Below are 24,785 nucleotides of genomic sequence, written 5' to 3' on the forward strand. Positions count from 1 at the left end.
CTAACAAGAAGGGTTAGTTTCAGTTTTGGGGGAAGGGTTTTAAGCTCAATTTGCTTACAACAATATCATTTTTGAAGCTATACTCAATTCATCATCTCTTGGGTAAGACCATCAATCCTAACAAAATCAATCAAATATTTTTAGTTTTGTATTATTTATTATCATTATTAATAATTAATAATATATTATTATGTTATTAGTTTTAATAATTAATATCTCAGTATTTCGTTATTTATTTATTTATATTTTATTAATGGTTTATCTATAATTTATTATTTTGGTATTACTTAATTATTTATTAATTATTAATGCATTATTATTTTGTTATTACCTTATTAATTTTTATTACTATATTATTAATGTTACTACTACTTTAGTAATATTCTATTATTTTACCAATATTTCATTAATGTTATGGGTTAGGTGCATCAGGATTTTTTTTCACAAGTTCTTTACTTTTTCGGAAATTCTAAAGTATGGTAATGTTATGGGGGCTTGTATGGGCCATTCTCCCGAACGAGAAATCCTATTCCGCCAGAACCAAGTATGGTAATCATAATCCTATTCCTATTAAACGAAACGGCTGAAATCAGAAACGGGTCATTCCAAACATCTGTTGCAAGAAACCAAAGGGATAAGTGGTCTCTTCTCATGTGCCATGCATAAGAAATTTCAACACTGCGCTGTTTTTTACAAACAGGCAAACAGCCAAACTTTTTGGGTTTCATTCTAATGAATTCCCTGCAGGGCATTCAATTTGCGGGCCCCAACAGAACAGTTTCTTCCATTAGAAATGAGTAAACCCGACAATCTCAATATCTACCAAAAAGTCGGACAATCTCCACCACAAAACCCACTCGATTCTTAACGGAAGGTCAGAATTCCTCAACCAAAACTATCTCTTATCCATGGTAAATAAAAGAAAAAAAAAAGAAAAAGAAGAGAAAGATTTTTTTATACCAAACGTATGGCACATGGATTAGGTCCCACCACGCACACGGTGGTACGAGGACCACTAAAATATCAGTAAATGGGAGGTGAGGAATGGCCTGAATGAAATGCTTTCGGGTCAACGAGAGCGTGCTCGTTGGATCACTCACTAGTCACTAGTCGAGGAAGGTGAAGCCGTAAATGACGCGCGAAAAAATATCTGAGCGGAGCGAGTGGCGGAGAGGCCAAGTAAGTACGCCAGCAGTAGCAGTGTCCCCCAAAGTTTGTGGATATGCCACGTGCTACCTGTTGCTGTGCCTGTTGCCCTGTAACATGTTGGAGTTGGAGGGTCACCAGCTTCCTCTCGTAGATGCTGACGTGGCAGATACTCCCTCCATAGAAAGATATTTTCCGCGAGTCGGTGTCAATCGTGGCATTCTGTACCAAAAGATCTCTCTCTCTCTCCTCTGTTTTGTTTTCTTTTATGTAGAAAGGAAAAATAAGTAAACAATTAATAAAGAAAATGGAGCGCAGGGAAGGCGAAGGGGGGGAGGTTGTCGTCGCCGGAGGCCAGGCGGAGGAGGTTGCAAGTGGCCGGGAAATGGAGCGCCTGGTGGTGAGGCATGTAATTGCGGGGACTCTAGGAGCATCGTCGAGGAATCGCGACTCGACGACGGCAGGAGGAGGAGGGGGAGAAGAGCAGGTGATTAGGTGCGAGAGGTTTCTACCAAGGAGGTCCTTGAGGGTTTTGCTTGTTGAGAGTGATGATTCTACTAGACATATTATCGCTGCTTTACTCCGGAAATGTAGCTACAAAGGTATGCTCTGTATCTTCCTCTTTAGATACTCTGTTTTTTTCACTTGCTTTGATTGTCGAATCAAGACGGGTTGTGATAAGAGATTTTACTTTAGATCCATCCTGTTTATTGTAATTTTGTTTAGAGATGAGAATTTGCATTAAGATTTAGAGTCAAGGCTGAATGATCTCTCTTTTCAGTCCCTTTTATGATAATGGAACTCTAAGTACGAAGCAATGGTTAGTTTAAAAGAGTTTATAATTCAGTCTCTTGTCTTAGTGTTTTATGGTTTAAATGATGCATGATGAAGCGTGAGATTTCAGGGCTTCTTATGAATGATATAACTTGTTTCTTACTTTGCCCAGTGGTAATAGATAACGAAAGAGTAATCCACATGCTTTGCTTATTTTTCAATGGATATTTCGGTTCACTGTTATAGATGTCTAAAAGCAAGTAATGTTTGGTGGATGCGGTGACCTTAGGCAGTCGGTAAATAGTTATGGTGTGAGTTCAAACTGGAGAAGTTTCTAATGAATGTTTAATCATACAAAGTAAGAGGTGGTACTGAAAGTGGATTTTTACTCTGCATGATCTAGACTGGTTTGGTTTCTTCTGCATTTCTGGCAATTGTTTCCCACAATAAAGGAGTTAAGAACTAGGAAGAAGAGGAAAGTTCATATTTAAGTTGAATCTTGATAGATAGTTTGTGTGGGATGTTATATCTCCTGAGGCTCATCTAAATCAGTCTTGTTTTGTTTTTATTTTTTATTTTTTGGATTTGTGGGTGATGACAAGTATCACACTGTCTATACACCATCAAAGTAGCAGGTTTATATTCAGATCTCCTAGGACTTTCGTGGCCCACATTCTATTGGGAAACTATCAGATAATTCCACGATACGTCCTTTTCTTCTGCTAAATCTAACCCATTCTATTGCAGCCTTGTATGAGGACCAAATGCTAGGGTTTTTTTTGTTCAACCGATGCTTTAATAAGGTGTTCCATAACCAGCTACTTTGTGAAATGGATATTCCATAAAAAATGGATCTGATAATGTACGTCTAGCAGAGGAGTGCTTCAGGCCTATCATTTTTCACAAAGCCTAATTAAGAATCACATTTTAATGCCAAAGTTTAATGCATAGCTTGTGATATGACTTCTGTGCAGAAATCATGTCCAAGAAAGATGTTGTTTAGCTATCGCAAGTGTGGTTTTGGTGAATGGGCTTCAAATTCTTTGAGCTCAACTATGGATCATGAAAATGAATTTATTACCAAGTACAGGGAGTGGTGTTGATTCAACCAACATCATAATGTTGGTATGGGTATAAAATGGAATAAATCCTGGCTATAAAATTGTAAAATGGAAATAGGTATTCCATTTCTTGTCCTCATCCTGAACTGATGGATGTTTAAGTGTGGTACTGAGAAACTGATATGATCTTTCCCAAATGGTATTGCCAATCTGAGTTAAATGCTTGAAGTGGACCATTCAATATGTCAATGATAGGTCCAAGTTAGCCTTAAATGATTAAGTATATTTCGGTTACAAAACAATTGGTGTTTTTATAGGAACTTTCTGATTCTTGTAATATTATCTCCAGTACTCAGTTTTGGGCATAAGGCATGAATGATGATGATGACTCAGTTTTGGACATCAACCTTGTAAATGCAACTTTTTCTTTTGCTTTTTCATGGTGTCAATGGATATTAAGCCTAAGCTCTTGTCTGGATGTCAATAAAGAAGGCCAACCTTTCCCCAGATTTTTCTGAAAAGGGGTTTTCCTATCACTCTATTGTAGCAAGGATAGCTTAGAGTTCTCTCTCTCTCTCTCTCTGACTGCCCTTGTTAACCTCTTATATTTGGTAAAAGTAACACTTTTGTCAAGTAAAGTCTGCTTCACATTATTCCACTGAGGCACTGATACTAATAAATCTCAAGTTCTAGGCATATAGCACAAGAAGTGATTGCTAGCCAATATCCTTTGCCTTTTCCAAGATATATAAAGTACTGTGACAAACACATCTATTGTGTTAGCTCTGCTCACAGGTCACTGGGAGTTTTGTTATCATAGATCATTTCAGAATTGCATTTTGCCATTAAAGAATGAGAAAAAGATGGATTAAAAAGTATTTCAAAATGAAGAAAGAAGTACAAAGCCTACTCCTGACAAGAAGTAATACCCTTCAATAGTTCCTTTAGATTCTTTGACATTATTAAGGCCTGAGAACTGCAAATGCTGTTCCTTTTTCTTTTTCATTTTCTTTTCTTTACTTTCTTCTTTCTTTCTTTCCTTTTCTGCTGAAGCAGCCTCCAGTTTCTTAGAAATTAGCTTGTTTCAGTTTCAAAATGAAAAGCTATTGTTAGATTAAAATGTGATTGGTAATCTATCCATGTGTAAGTTGCATATGATACAATAATTGTCATCTTTAATTATTTATTATTCATCTCAAGACATTTATAATAGTAAGAAACTATATGTACATTGTAAAGAAATTGTTTTTTAATATGCATTCTATTTTATTTAATTAGTTATATAATAATATAACTGGAATTATGTCTCAGATTGGGATCTTTTACCATATTAAATTCCCCAGGTTTTGTTGATTTTCTTATATTAACATTAGCAAGTTGGCTCTACTTGTCAATCTAATTTGCTGATATCTATGACTATGACAAGTTAACTGTATGGTGTTTGTTTAATGCTCAAGAAAACATCTTTGCATTGCTAACGAGACATATATTGCTTTGATGTCTCTTCAGTCTTCCACTTCCTGTGTGTTGCATGACTGAACTCGTGTGCTCAAATTCATATGCAATAGAACGTTTTATTTGACATCTCTTTCTAGTTTTCTCATTTATTTAATTGTGATTTTAAAGTCTGTGAGTGGTCTATACCACGTATATTATTGTTTTCAGTTTTCCAATTATGGTAAATTTCCCCTCTCCATGAATAGAAAGAAAATAAAGAGGAAAAATAAGATGGACATGGCAGCTCATGGATAGGATAGTACCTATTAATACATTGTTTAATCTTCATTATATATACTGTTTATTTGATCATTCTTGAAGACCTTTGGCCTTATTATGAAAGCTTTCTCTAGGACCTAGGTTGGATAGTATTAGATTATCAAATTCATCCTAAAGTAGTGATCTTAATGCTTGGAGATGTCATTGCCATTTCTTTGTACACACATAAATAATTTATTTCATCTTTTCTATGGCCTGGTGTTTTCCTTGGCAATATTTTGATGGTGCAAAGTTTCCCTACTAATCTTGATTTTCAAATGTGGCCTATACAGTTGCTGCAGTTGCAGATGGGCTCAAAGCTTGGGAGTTCCTAAAGGAGAAACACTACAATTTTGATCTTGTATTAACTGAAGTGGTGATGCCTTCTCTCTCTGGGATAGGTCTTCTCTCCAAGATCATGAATAATGAGATATGCAAAAGTATTCCTGTAATCAGTAAGTCAAAAATGTAAAGTTGTTTACATACCATTTTTAATACTTCTTGATGCCTGATAATTATTTTGCCTTGGCTTTCTTGTCTGGTAGTGATGTCCTCACATGATTCCATTGGCATAGTGTTCAAATGCATGCAAGAAGGTGCTTCAGACTTTCTAGTGAAGCCAGTTAGAAAAAATGAACTAAGGAATTTATGGCAGCATGTTTGGAGAAAGTATTCTGTATGTCCTATCCCTCTACCATTCAATCTCCATGTTTGAATCATTTGTTTCCTATAAATTCAACTTAACCACTGTGCTGATTCTTTTGGGAATATAAATTAGTGAAACTTAGACCCCTCTTGCAGTCTAATAGTTCTGGAAATTGGTATGGAGGTGGTACTCCAAACCAGGTAAGATTTGAGGCTGTGTCTGACAATGATGCTGCTAGTAATCATAGAAATGCAAATGCTGGCAACAAATCCAAAACAGGGAACCGTTCTGATAAAGAAAGTGATACTCAGGTAAGCATCCTGATCTTTTGATTATATTTTATTAATTATGTATCGTTTGACTCTAAATATCTCATTTTCTTTAAATCTAAGCATGCATTATATTATGGAAAGGACATATAAGTTATATTACTGGCAAAGAATTTATTTGAAGAATAGTCAATGTGATATATAAATTGCTGTAAGGGGTACTTATAACAATAAAATACCATTTAGTCATTTAACAAGGTTGTTCCTTCTTTATGATCTTTTCTTTTTTAGTAGGTACTTTTTCCTAATTTGAAGTTTTCCCATTTAGGAAATTTTTATATCCATGTTGAAGGTCTAACACAACAAGTCCGATGTAGACAAGATTTTATCTGCTTGCCATATATTTTTCTCTGTTACTAACATATTGTCATACATGTTAGATTCTTTGAACTACATATTATTTCTTTTGCTCACTATGTTAGCGAACTTATTAGAATTATATATCATTCTCTATAATAGCCCAAAAGGGCATGATTTCATTTCGTGTTTTTAGAAGTCATGCATTCTTGACCTTGTATCAGTTTCAGGAATGAGTACACATCTCAATATTTTAGTTGCATATTATTTTTATAAAAATATTTACATTTACAATTTCATTTTTTTCTGATTTTTTGTGAAAGACGGTATGTGGATGTGGGTATATCATATCATATACTGTTTATGCAGAGCTCATGTAGTAAACCAGAGACTGAAAATGAGATTGTAAGGAAACCAGGGGAGTCTCTTGAAACTGAAAATAGGAGTTTCCTCAAGGAAACTAATTCAATATTAGAGAAGCATGAATATAACATGGTGACTGCATCATCAATGCATGAGAGGGGAAAATCAGAAGGTAGTCATTTTTTGTTTGGTTCTTTTGCTTGGTACTATATAGGATCAAATAGATACTGTGATATATTTTAATCTCTGCTTTTGCAGATAAATCAACAAGGCTAGAAATCAAAGTATCAAAAACTGCTTCAAATAAAGAGGTTTGGGAGAAGAACGGTATTTATTCTGGATCCCTATGCAGAGGGGAGTGGTCAACCTCCATGAGAAATAAAGAGGGTGCAGCCAACAATCCTGAATCTCTTGATCAAACTGAGGGAACAAAGGAACCTCCAAGAGAGATAATTAACTTCATTGGGGTGGAAACTTCTAAACAATGTAGTTCTCCTTCTCCAGTCTTGGGAAATAATGATAATGGAAAGGTTGTTTTATGTCAACCTGCAAAATCTTTTGATGCAAGGAGTAGAATGTGTACTTCTGGTCCCTTTCCTTTGCGGGAGCTTTCTTTAGAACATGTAAAGCATCAGAATGGTGGAGTTTTTCAGGAAAAGCATGTACTTAATCACTCTGATGCGTCCCCATTTTCAAGGTGAGCTTGCTGTCTTCGGATATCATTCTATGCTTCACTGCTTGGGCCCGAATCATTCTGATGCATCCCCTTACAAATGCATCTTACACCACACATTTGTATTATCATGTATGCAATCCATCTTAACTGACAGATGGGGAACCACCTGAATGGATTTGATTTTCCAGATCTGGTGAATGATACATTTGTCAGAGGCACCAAGTTCCTATTAAATTTGCTTCTGTATAAAAAATAAAAACAAAAAGAAAAATTGTTAAAAAGCAAATTTAAAAGATAAAACCCTAAAGAGGAGGAGAATTGTGACTTGAGAGTGCCAAAGGGTCTATCACAGAATCAGTCATCATTTCCCTTCAGCATGGTATGAGCATTTCTTTTCTAATGTGTTTAAACCAGATATTCTTAGGCCATGTTTTATGGTGTCAGCTACTGTTTAATACTACAACAAACATGGTTTGGATGTGAACTGCCAAAACTTTAATATTGAGTGGATTTGGAAGTCCCTACCAATAGCTACATTGCTTTCTACAATGCAGTTATTCTAATACCACTATCAAATTTATTTCTTCTAATTGTGCAAAATAAAGCATGATTCCAGGTTTTGTTTACCTTTTTTAAATTTTCCAAGAATCCAAATATATATTTGGAGTTGGAATTTGTTTCTTATTAAGGAACAAGTTTAATGCTTGAAAATAAAACTATCACTCCCAGATTGATAGTGTAACAAGAAGCATAAGATGGACTAAGCTTCCATGGAGGTACTAAGCCAGTGATGTTGCTTCTCATAAGTTCATAAGTCCTTTGAAATCGAAGTTACCTTAAAAAATATACAGATATAATTTAATTAGACAAACGTTTCAAGAACAGGGGAACAACGATTTCTGAGTAAAGTGAAGTTTTTTTTTTTTTATATCTTGTGCAGGTATGCTGGTTCTAGGATTCATGTTTCCTCTTCAAGGTCAGGATCTTCTTCTGCCAGTTTATGCATAAAAACCGATGGCTCTAGTTCAGTAAAATCTCACATAAATTCAAGTTCCAATGATGGGAAAAGTATTTGCTATTATATCTCATCTTCTAGCAGAAATGAAGATGGAGAGCCTTCATCATCTGTTACTTTAAGGGAGGATGCCTGTGTTGGTCATTCTTTCACTGAGAATATTGTATTTCCTTATCCCCAACTTGGGTTCATTCCACTTCCTGTTCCTGTTGGAGCAATGCCTTTTCAGAATTTATGTGCTGGCTATAACACTATACTGCAACCAACTTTCTATCAGGAGACTTCTACACTTCTATGTGAGTCATCTGAAATGGGGAGACAAGATGCATTACATCCACCCAACCAATGTGTTCATGACAATCATTTTACTAATGATTTCAATAGTGATACTTGTCACCACTGTGTGGAGAATCCCCATCCCCATCGTTTGACACATTCCATCAAGGAAAGTGGAGACAATAGTAAACCCACATATCCAAGAACAATGTTTCCAAAACCTACTGAGATGGCTGATCAACTTGGTATCTGTAACCATGGTATTACTGATGCTAGTGGAAGCAATGGGAGTGATGAGGATGCAAGTGCAGCTGCCAACACAGGAATTTCTGTGGAGAGTGGAAATGAAGATGGGTTCCGAAACTGCAAAGGGAAAGTATTAGAACGTGACTGCTCTCGACGTGAGGCTGCATTGATTCGATTCCGCTTGAAACGAAAGGACAGATGCTTTGAGAAAAAGGTGACAACTTGTGCTATTGGAATTTTTGCCTATGTTCTGTTCCATGGTTTTTATGGGGACTAAGTGTCCGAATTCTTTTCCCTCTTCTCTCTGCACAGAAAATGGTTCTGGAAAGACCTGCTATGTTGACAGAATGATGGTTCCATTAACTAAGAATTCTTTAAATCTCAAACCATGTAATTTATCTGCTATGGCATTACTATATTGTAATATGATAATAAGCTTTTTTGCAACTCAATGTAGACTCCTTTGTTTTTTCAGGTTAGGTATCATAGTAGACAAAAGCTTGCAGAGCAACGCCCACGATTGAAAGGGCAATTTATTCGTCAATCAGTTGCTGAATCAACTGCTATTACTGCAGAAGCAGAAAGTTGAGTTAAAGATAATGTATTTTTTAAATATTGTGAAAGTTTCATATCCACGAGTACAAAGTTAAAGGTATGGGAGAAGGCCTTCTAACTTTATACAAAAAACTTCTAAATTGGTAGTTTTTTTTTTTTTTTCATTTGGTCCCTAAAATGATGGGTTCCAAATCCCAGTGATTGATGTATTTATGTTGAACATGCTCACATGATATATTGAAATATTAATTAATTGTGAAAATGATACTCATGGCTTGAGAATGAAGACGCTCACATGAACACGCTCACATGATGTATTTATTACGGACAGACCAGGCCCAATCATATCTAATAAATATTTTGGACCGGATTAGGGGTGCAAATGGATCAAATCATGATTTGATCTGATCCGAGATATGATCATATTTGGTCGAATTCGGATCACCCCTGTTCGGATCGGAACAGATCGGATTTGGATAATCCCTATTTGATCCGATATATATATTATATTTATAAATATAAATATATATAATACATATATATGTTATTTATTTATTTATAAATATATTTTTATAAATTTGTTATATTATTTATTTTATTTAAATTAATATATTTTAATTTTCTTTTAATAATTTATTAATTTTTAAAGAAAACAAGTCGGATCAGATCAGATTCGAAAATTTGACTTACCGATACGATTTGAATATCCAATCAGATCCGACATGAACAATGTCGGATCGGATTCAAATATACCCTGATTCGAATCTGATCCGATCCGTTTGCATCCCTAGATTGGATTGGTCTAATCTAATATATCTTATTGGTCCATACAAACCGTCCAAATTGATTTTGGACTGGACGGGGTCCAATCCAAAACTGGTCCATTGACACCTTATCTCCAAGATTCCAACCAAGGATAAATCGTAAACAAAAAATGGACTAGATCGATTAGTTGGTTGGATAGTTTACATGAAGGCATTAAGATTCATTATGGTGAAGAATGAAGATGCTAACCATTTCTTTTTTGTCGGTGCAACTTGATATCTATGATCCATTATCTATTTGCTGAACTGAACTCCTCAATAGCAGTTAAAACATCACCAGCAAGTTCTCTATTTTTGAATTTCAGTTGTTCATCCAAATATTAATGACTATCTTGACAAAAAGGGACAAGTTATGCGTGATGATGATTTGTTGTGGTTCATTTCAAGAAAGAAGACTTGAGCTCAGTCCTGCATACCGTGGGGCATGGGCCATGAAGGAGTTCGCGCATTTCTGTTAAAACAATGGGTGGATGATAGTTCGGAGGACGCTGCCTCTGGTTCTATTGTCAGGAGGAAGAAGATGAAGGATACTTCTTCCAAAATCTTGAGCTCTAACAAGAGATATTTAGAGGGATAGTATGGTAAATTTGATAAAACCATTTATTATTTAACAACAAATCACAGAGGGTTCTCTAGAGTTTTGAAAACGTGATAGTGAGTTTAAGAAAAATGCAAAAAAATTAAAGGTGAATTTTAGATAATATCCCCAAAAAAATTGTTTTTAAAACATCAAAAGTTGAAAACAGTCCAAAAAACTATCCCGTAATATGTTCCTTTCAAGTACAAAGCCAGATTGGTTCTTGATGTGTCCCACTCGAAGCTTGGTTGAAAGTAAATTGCATTGCAAGCTTCAATAACTGCACCAAGAAGGTGGGCCTCACATGCATAATCAGGGATCACATGGAGCAAGTTGCGGCAGCCATAGGCAAGCTAGAACCTTTCTGCTTGGTGGAGGATGATGCCAAAAGGAAGATCGATCAAGATGGGTTGCTTAGATGCCATCAAAGTTAGAGGGAAAAGAATAATTGTGGAATCTGATGCTCTTCCATTCCAATCATCCACAAGATCAAAACCTCGGCTGGTGTGAAGTTGTGAACTCCAATTCGAGATTGGCTTCAGTCAGAGCTAGGCCCGTTCGAACAGCCTTTACAACCTTTCATCGAAAATATCTCCGTACTTCTGTACTTTATTTCATTGGGAGATATTCCCAATGCGAGGCAGTGATGGCTGTTCGAATGGACTTGGCTCTGGCTGAATCCGGTCTCCTCCGATTCACCCTTGCTTGGCATTTGGAAAACATCATCGCTGGCTACCACCCTTCAACGGCATTTGTATTCGATGACTTTGTACCAAACCACCCTCTGTAAATCTAATCAATTTCGCTTTTTCTTATCAAAAGAATAAATAAATAACCAAATACCAAAATACGCCACTATGGCTCTATTCTAACCCCTTCTTCAGTCAATCTTCCGTCTTCCTACAACCATTCTGGCCTTGAATCCACCAAACAGAAGATACTTGCATCTTCATGACTGATCATTCTGTACATCCATTTGTATGCAACAATATATATTCATCCATTTAACCAAAAATTCATATTTATTTAATTGCTATACTCACTATATATACAACAGATTCTGCCATTGAAAGAATACAAGAGATGGGGAAAGAAAAACTGGATAAGGCAGAGGTAGGCCTGTTCTGCTTGTAATTCAAATGGAATTTGAATAGGTGAATGCCAAAAGGTAACAGAAGAAGAGAACTGGCAAGAAACTGAAATAACATACAGATGATATCTGAGACATCACACAAGCCGTCCAGAGTCCTCTATCATCATCCCTTTGAGACTCTTTGCCAACCAGATTGCTGTCTCTCGTGGAGAGACCTTATCCTTCCCAAAAGGCTTCAAGACAACGGCAAGTTCTTCAAGCCTATTTTGTTGTAGCAACTCCGCAGACAGTTCCAGCAACCCTTCAAGTGCCTCTGCTCTCTGCCTAAACGACTTTACATTCAAAGTTTCTTTCGCTGGAGTGTCCTCTTCCTTCACACCAGTAGTGGTAACCTCTGAAGAGGAATTTGTTAGTTCAGAAAAGTCAGGTTTTGGAATAGGTCGGGTAGGGTTCCTGGCATCTACTTCTTTGTTGCCTGGACTGCCCGAAATACTTGATTTCACAGTAACTGCTTCCAAGCAACCTGGTGACTTCAGAGTAACCGGTGGTGTTGTGCTTCTCATCTCCACCTCCTCCCTTACTACATTTAGTAACTTGCCTACATCCATATTGTTGCCTGGACTGCCCGAAATACTTGATTTCACAGTAACTGCTTCCAAGCAACCTGGTGATTTCAGAGTAACTGGTGGTGTTGTGCTCCTCATCTCCACCTCTTCCCTTACTACATTTAGTAACTTGCCCACATCCATATTTTGAACCCCCATCTCCACGGTTTCCATCACAGGCTGCTCACTCCCTACTCGGAAGCTGCTGTGCCTTATGACATGGATGACATCATCAAAGGCTGGTTTTAAATGGGCCTGGGCTGCATTTGGCTTCTCAACTGCTGGACTTGGCAGTACTGGAATCTTCTCAGGTTGCAAATTGTTTTGGGTTGCTGAAATTGGTGTAGTGTCAGCCACGGATGAAAGGAGTTCTGTCACAGTAAACTTGTCATCATCGCTAGGTGTAGAAATAAGCTTGGATTGTGGTATTGCATTGTCTCTATTGCTAGGCTTGCTTATGGAGATTTCATCCTTACAGGCATACTCATGCTCAGAGTTTGGGAAACATGGCTGTGGACCAGCACTACCACTCATTTTGTCATTACTGGTAGTATTCTTCTGATGATCCAAATTCGCCTCAGATGTCTTGACCGAGCATGATACAGGTCTATAATCATGTCCTTTACTTTCCACAGATAGGTTTTCTGGCCTAGCAGTATGTAGACATGGAGCAACCAAGCAAGTAGTAGGAATTGCTTTGCCCTTTGAAGTTTCAGTGTAATCATGTCCCTGTGAAATTTCAGTATGACTGTATCTCTCATGGAGTATCATATTCGGTGAACAAGAGTTGCTTTGCCCCTTGAAGTTTGGTAAAGGGGCTGCTAGCTCTTCACAAAGCTCAAGAAACTGAGTTGACTTTGACGATGGTACCAAAATGGTGCTATCTGTCTGTAGTCCTCTGGAATTGTTACTGTCTGTATCTGTCTGCTGTAGTCCTCTATAATTGATGCTATCTGTCTGTAGTCCTATGGAATTTTTGCTATCTGTCTGTAGTCCTCTAGAATTGGCGATGTCTGTCTGTAGTCCTTTAGAATTGGCACCATCTGTCTGTAATCCTTTAGAATTGGCATTGTCTGTCTGTAGTCCTTTAGAATTGGCACCATCTGATGGTAATCCCTTAGAATTGGCACTATCTGTCTGTAGTCCTTTAGAATTGGCACTGTCTGTCTGTAGTCCTTTGGAATTGGCACCATCTGTCTGTAGTCCTTTGGAATCTCTTACTGGAGTTTTTTCAGATTCCTGTGCAATTGGTGTCAGGGCATGCTTGATGACATTGGGCAAATCAGAAATCCTTTCAGGCTCTTGGGTCATATCACTTGGTCCTGGCTTCAAGCCATTATTCACAGGGCTTGAAGGCCTCAAAGGTCCTGAAAAGGAAGATCGTCTAGCCAGAATAGGAGGACGTTGCCTGGGCTTGGCTGGAAGTCCATCATCTAGAACTTGTTTTACAAGACCAGGAGATGAAGCTCCATCATACTTGGCTTTAGTTTTTGGAGAGGAGTCAAACAAAGGAAACTGAAAAACATAAGACAATAAATGATGTCATTTCAATAACATTAATAAAGAAAATGAAAAGAAGAAAATAAAATATTTTTACCTGATGCTTCAAAAGATGTGATCCTTGGACCCGTTTCACAGAATCACTGTTTGCCTTTGCTGTAACACCAGGTGTATCCACATTGGATTTAGAACCAGGAGGAATTGCATTGGGTTTGGGGACTTTAGGTGATGCTTCTATGTTAACTTTTTGGGTAGTTACAGCTCCAGCCTTTGCACGATTGCCTCTCATTGGTGAACTATTTTCTCGGGCTTTTCCCTCTTCTTTCAAAGCCATAAATAAGTTCCTAATTGTTTTTGGTTGTTTTGCTTCAACCTTGGGTTGTTGTTCGACATGAGGGGGGTTCACCACCTCTTGTTCATCCACTTTGACAGTGGATCTACCAATTCCATGTTCATCACTTATGAAGGGCTGCTCACTATCCACTCCATCATCAGTTGAAACAACATCTGTGTCAGTGGCTTTGTGGTCACAGTTGAACACCAATGCTGAATTGTTTCTTTCACTTGAAACCAAACTTTCTTTATCACTGCTAGAACTGTTACTATTTTGGCTTTCAGCCATATTTTTCTGAGCATGGCATGCAGTAGAGATTGGTTTCTCTGGGGAATAGGCTGTAGGGGGACTGGAAGATGCACGGTATTGATCAACATATGGTTGCAAATAAGGATGCCTTAGCATCTCAGATGCCTGATCAAGGTTCAGTGTAGACTATTAGATGGAGTTGTGATGAAAAAGAACCACAAAAGTTGGCCAAGGGAAAAAAGAGATGCTTACGCTTGGACGATGCTCTGGGTTCTTCCTCAGCATGCTCTTGATAAGTGTCTTCCTGTTTGAAATTACATTTTACAGATTTTGGTGATAGTTTCTAGAAATGAAATGGTGGAATCATCTATTACATATGAAATACAAACCTCAAGGACAAAACATAACAGAAGAAGAACAAATTAAGGACTTACAAGGAAGAGGAATAGCATGCTGGCAAAGGGCCAATGGATGAACGGTTTATCTTGCTTATTAATCCTGCCATATCCTGAAACCCGATGCACAGATCCCATGTAACTAAAAGCTCCAATAGAAATTACAGCAAAACCAAGGAATTGTATGATGCACACTTGAGCATAAAAAAAAGTAATTAATTAGCAAAAGAGAAATATACCCTTGGATCAAGAACTTGAAGAAGAAAAGAAAATTTTAGAATAGTGAATGATATAAAAATCCATCAATTAAAATGGGTTGCAAGTTTTCCTAATGGCAAGGTTTCTATCGATATCGAATTTGCGAACCTTGGTTGCAACATAAAAATGTGTTTCCATGCTTCACAAATATAAGCATCTTCCCTGAATTTGATTATTGTCATCTATGAGGATGTAGCATTTTTTTCTTTTCCTTTTCTATTTGTGGGGATTGGGGAGGGGTTGTTTTGCATGTGATACCAAAAATCACCAAAGACTAAAAAAACCTGAGATTGAACTTGGAAGCCTTAGCTTCTACTTGAACTTTCAAATTTGAAGCAAGAGAAAAACTACATAGAAGAGAAAGGGGTTTGAAGACCACTCAAATCACTTTGATAACTCAAACACTTGTCTGAGCAGGTGTTTCACTGTTTCCTATCTCTTCAAGTGAAAGACATAACCAATTTGGTGAAAAGGCCAATAAAGGTTCCTAGCAAGTTTTGGGAACACTGAAAAGGACAGAGAGTTGAGGTGGCGATGAGAGACCCTAGGACTCTGGATAAGGATTTGTTGAGTCTGGTTGAATGTAGTTCTTTCTGGGTCTTTGAACAAAGGATTAATCTTGATTCTTGAAAGGAGCATATCATACAAATCCAAAGTTTAAAATACTGACACGATACACCCAATATGAGGCGTATCATAATGGCATCCAAAGGTGTGGATACATAGAATGGGTGGAAAATGATGCGACCTATTGTGGCAGATGTGTTTAGCAGAATGATTTCTAAAGCAGACAGGGAGGAGCTAATAAGCGGTTGGAGGATAGGTAGAAATTATGTCATGATGACCCACCTTCAGTTTGCAGATGATATTATTATTTTCTGTGAGGGGAGAGACCTAAGGAGAGTGAGGAATCTGAAAACTCTTATTAAATCCTTTGAGTTTACCTCCAACTTGTCAATCAACCTTGATAAAAGCTGCGTGGTGGGAATCAATTTGGAGGATGGGGAGATAGAGGCTATTGCAGGTTGCTTCGGATGTTCTATGTCCCATTGGCCTTTGACCTACTTGGGGCTTCCACTAGGAGCTAACCCCAAAGAAAGTCGATTTTGGTATCCAATTGTGGAGAAGTTTGAAAAGAGGTTGGCGTCCTAGAAGAAGAGTTACATTTTCGTAGGGGGTAGAGTGACCTTGATTAGGGCTACACTTGCTAGTCTGCCAATTTATTTTCTATCAGTATTTAGGATACCCTCAAGGGAAGCTAAGAAGCTAGAAAAAGTGATGGTGGATTTTTTGTGGGAGCCAGGGGAAGTGAAGAAAGACCATTTGATTAGGTGGGAGATAGTTAGCAGAAGCAAGGAAGAAGGGGGACTAGGACTAGGTAACTTAGTTCTTAAGAATGAAGCTCTACTAGCGAAGTGGTTATGGAGATGGCCTTTGGAGAAAGAGGGAGGCTATGGCACAAGGTGGTGACTAGAGGTGTAAATCGGGCTATGCCACCCCTGGCCCGATACGATGGTTTGGGCCGTGCTGGGCCTGGGGTTCCAGGTCCACAAGCTGGTACGACTGTGTGTGCTGTGCCGCCCACGGCCCAGTCCGCGGCACGACCCATCACTAGTTGGCACGGAATGACCCGTGGGCTAGTAGCTATATAGGTTTTTTTACAGAAATACCCCCAACAACTATAAACAACTATGTAGGGGGGTATTTATGTATTTTGGTTTTGGGGGGAGAAAGAATGACACAAATGCCCCCCAACAGCTATATAAGAACTAGTTTGGGGACATTTTGGGTAAAGTGATAAATAACTTTATAATGACCAAAATACCCCTCCCAAAAAAAACAACTAGTTTTTAGGGCATCCTATAAATAGCCCTATCCTCCACCATTTTCAATTCCTACAATGATCAAATTCGTGAACAATAGGAGAAAATGATGAAGTCAATATTTTTTGTATACTCAATAGTTGTATAGCATTTTTTCAAATTATTGTAAATTTTGTTTTAATTTTATTTAATTCATTTGATTTTTTAATAACGTAATTTTTTATTTTCAATTTGTAACTATATTGTATTTTTTATATTTTATTAATTTATTCCATTTTCCAATTTTCATATTTCATTCATTCAACCATTGTATGCTTTGTATCGTTCAAATTTAAAAGAAATAAAATTCCTATTTTTCTTCCAATTTGTTATTCACTTTGAGTCTTTGTCTCTTTGACTTCTTATTTGGTTAAGTATTTTTTTTATTTCTTTGTTAGATTTCTTATTTTTTCAAATAGTTCTCAAAGTTAAATATTTTAGTTTTACTTAGCAAAGAAATAAAATAAAAAATGTCAAAAAAAAACCAATCTAGCACGATTTGGCTCATAGCCAAGGCCCGACTTGTGGCCCAGCCCCGCGGCACGGCACAGGCCCGCATAAGCTTAAGCCGTGGGCTGTGTCGGGCTGGCCCCCCAAATTATCCCTAGGAGGGCAGCACGGCCCGCACTTTGCGTGGGCCCGTTTTACACCTCTAGTGGTAACTAGTATTCATGGCTATTCGAAGAAGGCTATACATGAGATCCTTCCCCATTTTCTCAATCTGGTCAAGTATGATGTCTACTCCAGAAATAACGTTCTTTTTTGGGAAGACCTTTGGATGGGAAACCAACCCGTTAAAGGCCTTTTTCCATCTCTTTACTCTCTGTCCCGTTACAAGAAAGAGCCGATTTCCAAGTTTACCTCTTCCTTGGTTTCTCCTTTGGCATTGAATTGGGATTTTAGTTTTCGAAGAGGGTTAAATGATGATAAATGTGCTTGTGTTTTAGAACTATTGTCATCACTCGAGTCCACTTGTTTGGATCCTCCCAATTCTGATTTAAGAATTTGGACCCCTAACCTGAGAGGCCGTTTTACTTGCTCCTCCTTTTTCAAATCCCTTTGCTCTTCTTTTGCACCCTTGGCTTTCCCAGTTAAAGAAGTTTGGATTAGACCCTTTCCCCCAAAGATTGATGTTTTATGTTGGGAAGTCTATTATGGTAAGATTAATACCTTTGAAAACCTGCAAAGGAAGAGACCAAATTGGTGCTTATCCCCGAATTGGTGTGTCCTTTGTAAAGCTCAAAGTGAGGACTGTTACTACTTACTGATCTCTTGTTCCTTTGTTACAGCACTATGGAATTGGATTTTTGGGCTATTAGTGAGTAGGTGGAACCTGCCATATGATATTAGTTTGTTGTTCAGTCTGTCTACTTTTGAGTGGCACACAAAGAGAGGGAGAATTATGTGGAAGGGTAATTTATCAAAAAAAAAATTATGTGGAAGGGTATTAGAGTAGCAATCTTGTGGACTGTCTGGGAAGAAAGAAACACCAGAATTATTTTTCTGAAAAGGAAAGGAGCGTGTCAAAAGTTAAGGACTGTGTTTTGACAAGGGAAATTCAGTGGTTTAAAACATTAAACCTGTTTGATAGTTAATCCTTTGATGACCTGTGGACGAACTGGTTAGCAGTAGCTAATACTACTACCAGGAAAAACAGACTTTTGGTACAATCGAAGCCACCTGGGGAGGAGTTTGTTAAGCTGAATTTTGATGGGAGTAGCAGAGGTAACCCTGGACCCTCAGGTATAGGAGGAGTTCTGAGAAATAAAGACAGTATTATCGTATCCTTATATTCAGGGCCTGTGGGTCTGGGAGACTCTATGAGGGCTGAATTGCTTGCTGCGGTACAAGGTATCCAGCTCGTAAACCAATTAGGGATAGAGAACTTGCTTATTGAAGGGGACTCTCAGGTGGTGGTGGGATGGCTGCTGAATCCGAACTCTGTGATTTGGGGCTATAGAGACCTCCTTAAAAAAGTTAAATGGCTAACAAGAAATATGACAGTTAGAATCCAGGGGGTTTCTCAGGACTCTTTATTTTGGGCTACCTTGTAATCATGTTCATCTGATCTTGTAATGCTGTAATCAATCTTAAAGGAAAGGTCGCATCTCGTGCCTTTCCTTGGGTTGCCTTTAACTCTTATTTACTGGATTAATAAAATATTTATTCATTGATAAAAAAGTACCGAATTGTATTAACAATGAAAGCCAATGAAGCCTGCACGTTGGGAATATAGAAAAAACCTGAGTAATCTCCCAAAGAAAGGTCCATCTTGCAAAAAAGAGATAAGCTGGACACCATGAAAAACTCAGTATACACTAAACCTAGAATATAACAGACCTATAAGGCTGTTCTTAACTGAGTCTAAAGTGGATAGTTTCTTGTTTGAGAGAATGTTGAATTTGAAAGTGAATTGGGATAAAAGTTGTCTTGCAGGATTGAACATGGAGGAATTACAAATGTCTGAATGGGCTGATTTGTTGGGGTGTAAGGTGAATCATCTTCCTTATGAATTATTTAGGCTTGCCCTTGGGGGATAATGCAAACGGCTGTAACTTCCGGAACCCTGTGGTAGAGAAATTAACCAAGAGATTGGCCTCTTGGAAGAAGAGCTATTTATCTTTGGGGGCTAGGATCACCCTCATTAAGTCCACTCTTGCTAATTTGCGGATTTATTTCATGTTTGTCTTCAGAATTCTTGGTGCAGTTAGCAGAAATCTTGAGAAGTTGATGAGGGACTTTCTGTGGGAGCAAGGGGAAGAGAAGAAAGATCATAGAGTTTGTTGGGAAAAAGTCAAAAGAAGTAAGAGGTTTGGGGAATATTTAGGAAAGAAATAGGGATTTGTTGGCCAAGTGGTTGTGGAGATTGCCTATTGAGAATGATAAGCTATGGGTGAAGGTGATTGTCAGTATTCATGGTCTTGCGGCTGATGGCTGGGATGCTGGTGTGCTGGCTAGGGCTGCAAGAGCCTCTCCTTGGAAGTGTATCCATGCTATCTTGCCTTTATTCTTAACCATATCAGGTATAACCCTGGCTCCGATAATTCTGTTAAATTTTGGGAGCATGTTGGTTGGATAATTCCTCCCTTAAAGAGTTATTCCCTTCCATTTATGCAATCTTTAAGCAAAAGGATGAACCTATTACTTCCTTTGTGTCTCCTTCCTTTTCCACCTTCGGTTTGAGTGGGTTTGGCCTTAGAAGAGGCCTTCATAACTGTGAGGTTAGTAGAGCATTGGACTTGGTTCAAAACCTTGAGGGTGTTTATTTAGATCCCTCTTGTAATGATTGTCGGGTCTGGACTCTTTCCCCTTTGGGCACCTTCACTTGTTCCTATTTCTTCCTATCCTTATTGAATCCAGTTGATAATGGGGGCCAACCTTTTCCGGTGAATGAGGTTTGGGGTAAGCATGTTCAACATAAGATTGGGGGCTTCTAGAATTAATACTTGTGAGCTTCTACAAAGGAAAAAAAACCTAATTGTTGCTTGTCCCACTCCCCTCATTGGTGTGTCTTTTGTAAGGCTAATGGGGAGTCCAGTCATCACTTATTAATCTCTTGTCCCTTTACACTATCAATTTGGGAATGGTCTTTTCCCTTGTTTGGGTGGAGGTGGAATCCCCCCACCTAATGTTCAAAGACTGTTTGACCCTACCTTTGTTAGTTGGCAAAATAAGAGGGAAAAAAAACTTAATGGAGATGTTTAAGGGCTGCAGTTTGCTGGACTGTCTAGGAAGAGAGAAATCAAAGGCTGTTTGAAGGCAAAGAAAGAAGTATGGATGCCCTAACTGAACTCATTACAGTTAGGGTGATCCATTGAGTGAAAACTTTAAAGCTTTTAGATGGAATTCCAGTGGTTGATAAGTTGATTTGAGAAGGAAGTGGAGAGAAGTGGCTGATTTTGAGCCTTTAAAGGAGTTAGTTGTGCCTAATTGATTCATCAAAAAAAGTTGTGCCTAATTGGTCTCCCCCTACTAATGGATTCATCAAAAAAAGTTGTGCCTAATTGGTCTCTCCCTACTAATGGATTCATCAAGCTGAATTTTTTATGGTAGCAGTGTAGGAAACCTTGGGCCCTCAAGTATTGGAGGTGTTTTCAGGGATGAGGATGGCGATATTGTGGCTCTTTTCTCTGCTCCCATTGGGGGGACTCATTAAGGGCAGAAATCCTTGATATGTTGGAAGGAGCTAAGAAAGCCAAAGAGCTTAACCTTTCAAAGGTGCTAATTGAAGGGGATTCTAAGCCGGTTATTGGCTGGCTTCAAAAAGAGGAGAGGGGATGGTGGGGTTACATCAATGAAAAAAGGAAATTTAGACATTTGGCACAAGGAATGGATATCAAGCTGAATTGGGTGGAGAGGGATGCCAACTGCATGGCTGATGCTTTAGCTAAGCAAGGAGTGGGAAGAAACACTAATTTCTGGGCTATATTGTAATCCACTTTCTTGCTTCTTTCGGGGGAGTTAAGAGAGTTTATCTCCTCCTTATTTGTGTCTCTGTTTATGATTTATCAATGAACTAATGAATTTCAGTTATTGATAGAGAGAGAGAGAGAGAGAGAGAGAGAGAGAGAGAGACTAAGGCTGTGTTTGGTTTGAAAGAAAAGGAAGGGAAATTAAGTCAATTAAGGAAGAGGCTTCCATTCCTTTTTTCTTTTAAACCAAACACAGCATAAATGATTATATGGACTATCTTGAGAGGCATCATAACCTATTCTAATTAAGCAAGCCTCAGTCACCAAGAACTGTTTGTATTCCTTTCCAAATATGCCAACTACTTGAGACAGTGTGGAAGAAATCTTACAAAAGCTTTAAATGCGGGGCGGTGGGCAGCCATCTCATACATACAGCACCCTGTCAAATCATGACCAAAAGTAAATATACTAAAGCCAAATGCTAATACCATGTTCCAATATATCACAGATATTAATCAAGAGATTCGTACCTAATGACCAGATATCAGATTTGAAGCCGTAAGGGATATCAGCAAGCAGTTCCGGACACATGTAATTAGGAGTCCCAACTACCTGAGCACAACATGGTATAAAACCAATAATCAACTCCCAAGAAATGCTCAAAGTTTATATCCATTTATCTCTCTAAAAGAAGGAGAAATGAAGAAAATGGTTTAACATGAGCAAACAGCAAAGATAGCAGACTAAAAGCATGAAAATTATCACCTATTTCCACAACAGCAGCCTGGAAAACCACTAACAAATTAAAATAGCCAAATGTAGTTACCATACTAATAAAGCTTTGTTCAATATTCTTTGGTCCTTTTTGGTAAGAAAATCTAGTCCTTGGTCTTTATGTATCATGATATGCAACCAAACCAAAGATAGAATTTTTTCCCCCCTTTTTAATAGTTACAAATTCATGGAAACAAATAATGATAACGCTAAGATTCATGCAATAATGAGGCCATACAACCTTCAGACTACCTAGTGCTTAAACAATTATGATGGTTTGTGTTGTATATTGAATTTCAACCTACAGAACAGATTGCTAAATTACTCTAGGGAATGAATCTAAGTGCAAGGACTTTCACTAGCTCACCCATAGCCAAAGAAGAATTAACCTGGAGCATACCAAACCCTCAATAAACGATCTTAAAAAGGATACCAGAAACAGTACAGAAAATTGGAAAATGGAAAGAAAGCAAAATTTGAATTACAAGTACAGAAATGAACATACAGAAGAAGCCAGGTCATCTGCTTTTAGAGTTTTAGCAAGTCCGAAATCCCCTGGTCAAAACCACAAGATTTATGAGCCAAAACCTAATAATCAATCACATTTGGGAAACCACCATTTCTACTTTAAGTCACCAAAATATACTTACCAAGACGAACATCTTGGTCCTTGGTGAGAAAGATGTTAGAACACTGCTAAGTGCCAAAGGCAATGTGCTGAAGATAGTAAGTACATGTGCTTAGAAAAATAAATGAAACTCACTGACCACAACAACATGCACAAACCTTTAGATCTCGATGTAGAACAAAGTTTGAATGCAGATACTCAACAGCCAATAGTAATTGGGTGAACCACTTGCACAGTTTCTGAACAAATTACAGATCATCAAGAAACTATAGGAAACTGAAGCAAGATTAATCAAAGTGTAAATGGGGCAGCTAGGAAAATTTCATACCTCCTCTGGAAATAATGCCCCATTTGCTCTTTTCATCAACTCCGCCCTGTAAAAAGGTAATAAGCAACAGAAATCAGAATATAATTTACGAAGTAAAACTCTCTAAAATTAAGCACCATAGTTTACTCACATGTCTCCACCTTCACAGTATCCAGTGACAATGCAAACATAGCAACCCTGCATTATTGTCTTTATTCAGGAACGAAACAGCAGAAACTACGGAAGTTAAGAAAAACAGGTAAAATAAGAATAACTCCCACTTTCTCCACCCATGCTTCCTTGAATTCAACAATGTAAGGGTGCTGGATTCGTGCAATGAGAGCCATCTGCATTCCAAGTTATCCAGAAATGTGAAAAAGACAGCAAGACTCCCAACAAGATCCAAAACCAGGTAAAAGACCAAGCATATCGGGATCAACTCATATAACTTACCTCTTGATGAGCGGACCTCCTGCAGCGATCCGTCTGTCGTGCAAGCCGGATCTTCTTCAATACATACCTGAAATTCGAAATATCCAAACGAGTCTCAAAACGAAGCGTAAGCTACAAATATTACCAGAATAATAAAGAATCAAAAAGGTTATACAAGAGCAGAATCGCTTACTTTTTCCTCTCCAATTTGTGATTGACCAGAATGGCCGCTCCAAAAGCTCCCCGGCCAATCTGCTCCATGATCTCATAATGATCCATTCGCGATTCCATGACTCTGATTCGTAGGGATCAAAAGAAGACGTCAAACGCCAGATGCAATTCGCTTTCCTCTCGTCCGCAACTCTTTCCAAATCTTTCAATCAACTTCAAAGCATTCTACTACACCATTCTCCACTCAACGCACCAGACAGTAGTCTTCCGCTTCGACAACTCGTACTTGAACCTCACCATTCTCACGAACCAAAAACACTCTTAGTCCTTTGATCTTGCAGAACTCCAATGCAGTTCACCAGCCCTAAATTTCTCCAGTTGGAACAGCAGACAACCAAACACCCCTACCTCCCTCGATCTACCAACCTCAGTATCTCTGAAGCTTCTCCAACAAGCCTCCGTCAATCCCAAAGCTAACTTTCCAATCTTCTCCAACTCCTCTACATTTCTCTAATTCCTTTTCTATCCTCGCTTGGTTACCTCTACAAATGCCATAAGTAACAACAGTTCTTGGCAAATCTCGATAAACAGAAAAGCGATCGAGATCGAATTTATCCGACCAGAAACTCTGAACCACCTTCACCTCCGCAGCTTCTTCAATCTATGTCTTGCTCAGGAAAAGGAAAAAAAGTATTCAAAATTTCTCTTTTGGCTTCTCTCTGCCCTCACTCTCTTTTCCTCTTTTGATCCTCTCTCACTCCTTTTTCTTTTCTCTTTATTTAATTTCTTCTTAATTTATGAGGAAGAGAGAGAAAGAGACCAGAGCTGCGATCACAGTCTATACTTTATAGTTTATAGCTAACCACGGTTAGAGAGAGAAATTGAACATCTGAAGACGCTTCTGTTCTTTCTCCTCAGTCCTCAGAGACTAGAGAAAGAGAGAGGAGAGAGAGAGAGACAAAGAGAGGGGAGAGCGTTAATGGAATTGGATCATGGCCCTGTTTCGTGAAGTGCCGACAGTCCTAGTTGGCTTTCCAACTCATTCCTTTGTTTTAGATTTCTTCCATTTCACTTCTATTGATACCTTACCACATTATCCACTTCATTCCTTGGAGTAAAACAATCCGCACCGTTTGATTGAACCAATAGATTTCTTTAAAGTGGGACATACATTTTCAGCATAACGAGGATTGGAAAAGGCAAGTGAAAGAAACACTGATAGCAA

General features: G+C 38.1%; 2 protein-coding genes across 2 annotated transcripts; one reads left to right on the forward strand and one right to left on the reverse strand.

The window, feature by feature from the left end:
• The first annotated feature begins 1,371 nt into the window (after positions 1–1,371).
• LOC104590049 (two-component response regulator-like APRR5) lies at positions 1,372–9,401 on the forward strand. The gene is made up of 8 exons (XM_010248566.3): positions 1,372–1,748; positions 5,030–5,191; positions 5,282–5,412; positions 5,538–5,693; positions 6,378–6,543; positions 6,630–7,068; positions 7,988–8,798; positions 9,060–9,401. The coding sequence occupies exons 1-8, from the start codon at positions 1,454–1,456 to the stop codon at positions 9,171–9,173; spliced, it is 2,274 nt and encodes a 757-aa protein (XP_010246868.1). The 5' UTR covers positions 1,372–1,453; the 3' UTR covers positions 9,174–9,401.
• A 2,142-nt stretch (positions 9,402–11,543) lies between these two features.
• Positions 11,544–24,534, reverse strand: LOC104590058 (serine/threonine-protein kinase Nek5-like). The gene is made up of 14 exons (XM_010248578.3): positions 23,583–24,534; positions 23,411–23,477; positions 23,239–23,304; positions 23,109–23,155; positions 22,979–23,024; positions 22,809–22,889; positions 22,673–22,715; positions 22,528–22,577; positions 21,779–21,860; positions 21,638–21,687; positions 14,756–14,829; positions 14,574–14,625; positions 13,836–14,486; positions 11,544–13,753 (listed from the first exon to the last, which is right to left on the reverse strand). Exons 1-14 carry the CDS (start codon positions 23,678–23,680, stop codon positions 11,768–11,770), a joined length of 3,393 nt encoding a protein of 1,130 aa, XP_010246880.1. The 5' UTR covers positions 23,681–24,534; the 3' UTR covers positions 11,544–11,767.
• Between the last annotated feature and the right edge of the window lie 251 nt (positions 24,535–24,785).

This window comes from Nelumbo nucifera, chromosome 6 (assembly GCF_055504915.1).
Source record: "Nelumbo nucifera cultivar China Antique chromosome 6, China Antique-T2T, whole genome shotgun sequence".
NCBI classification, from domain to species: Eukaryota; Viridiplantae; Streptophyta; class Magnoliopsida; order Proteales; family Nelumbonaceae; genus Nelumbo; species Nelumbo nucifera.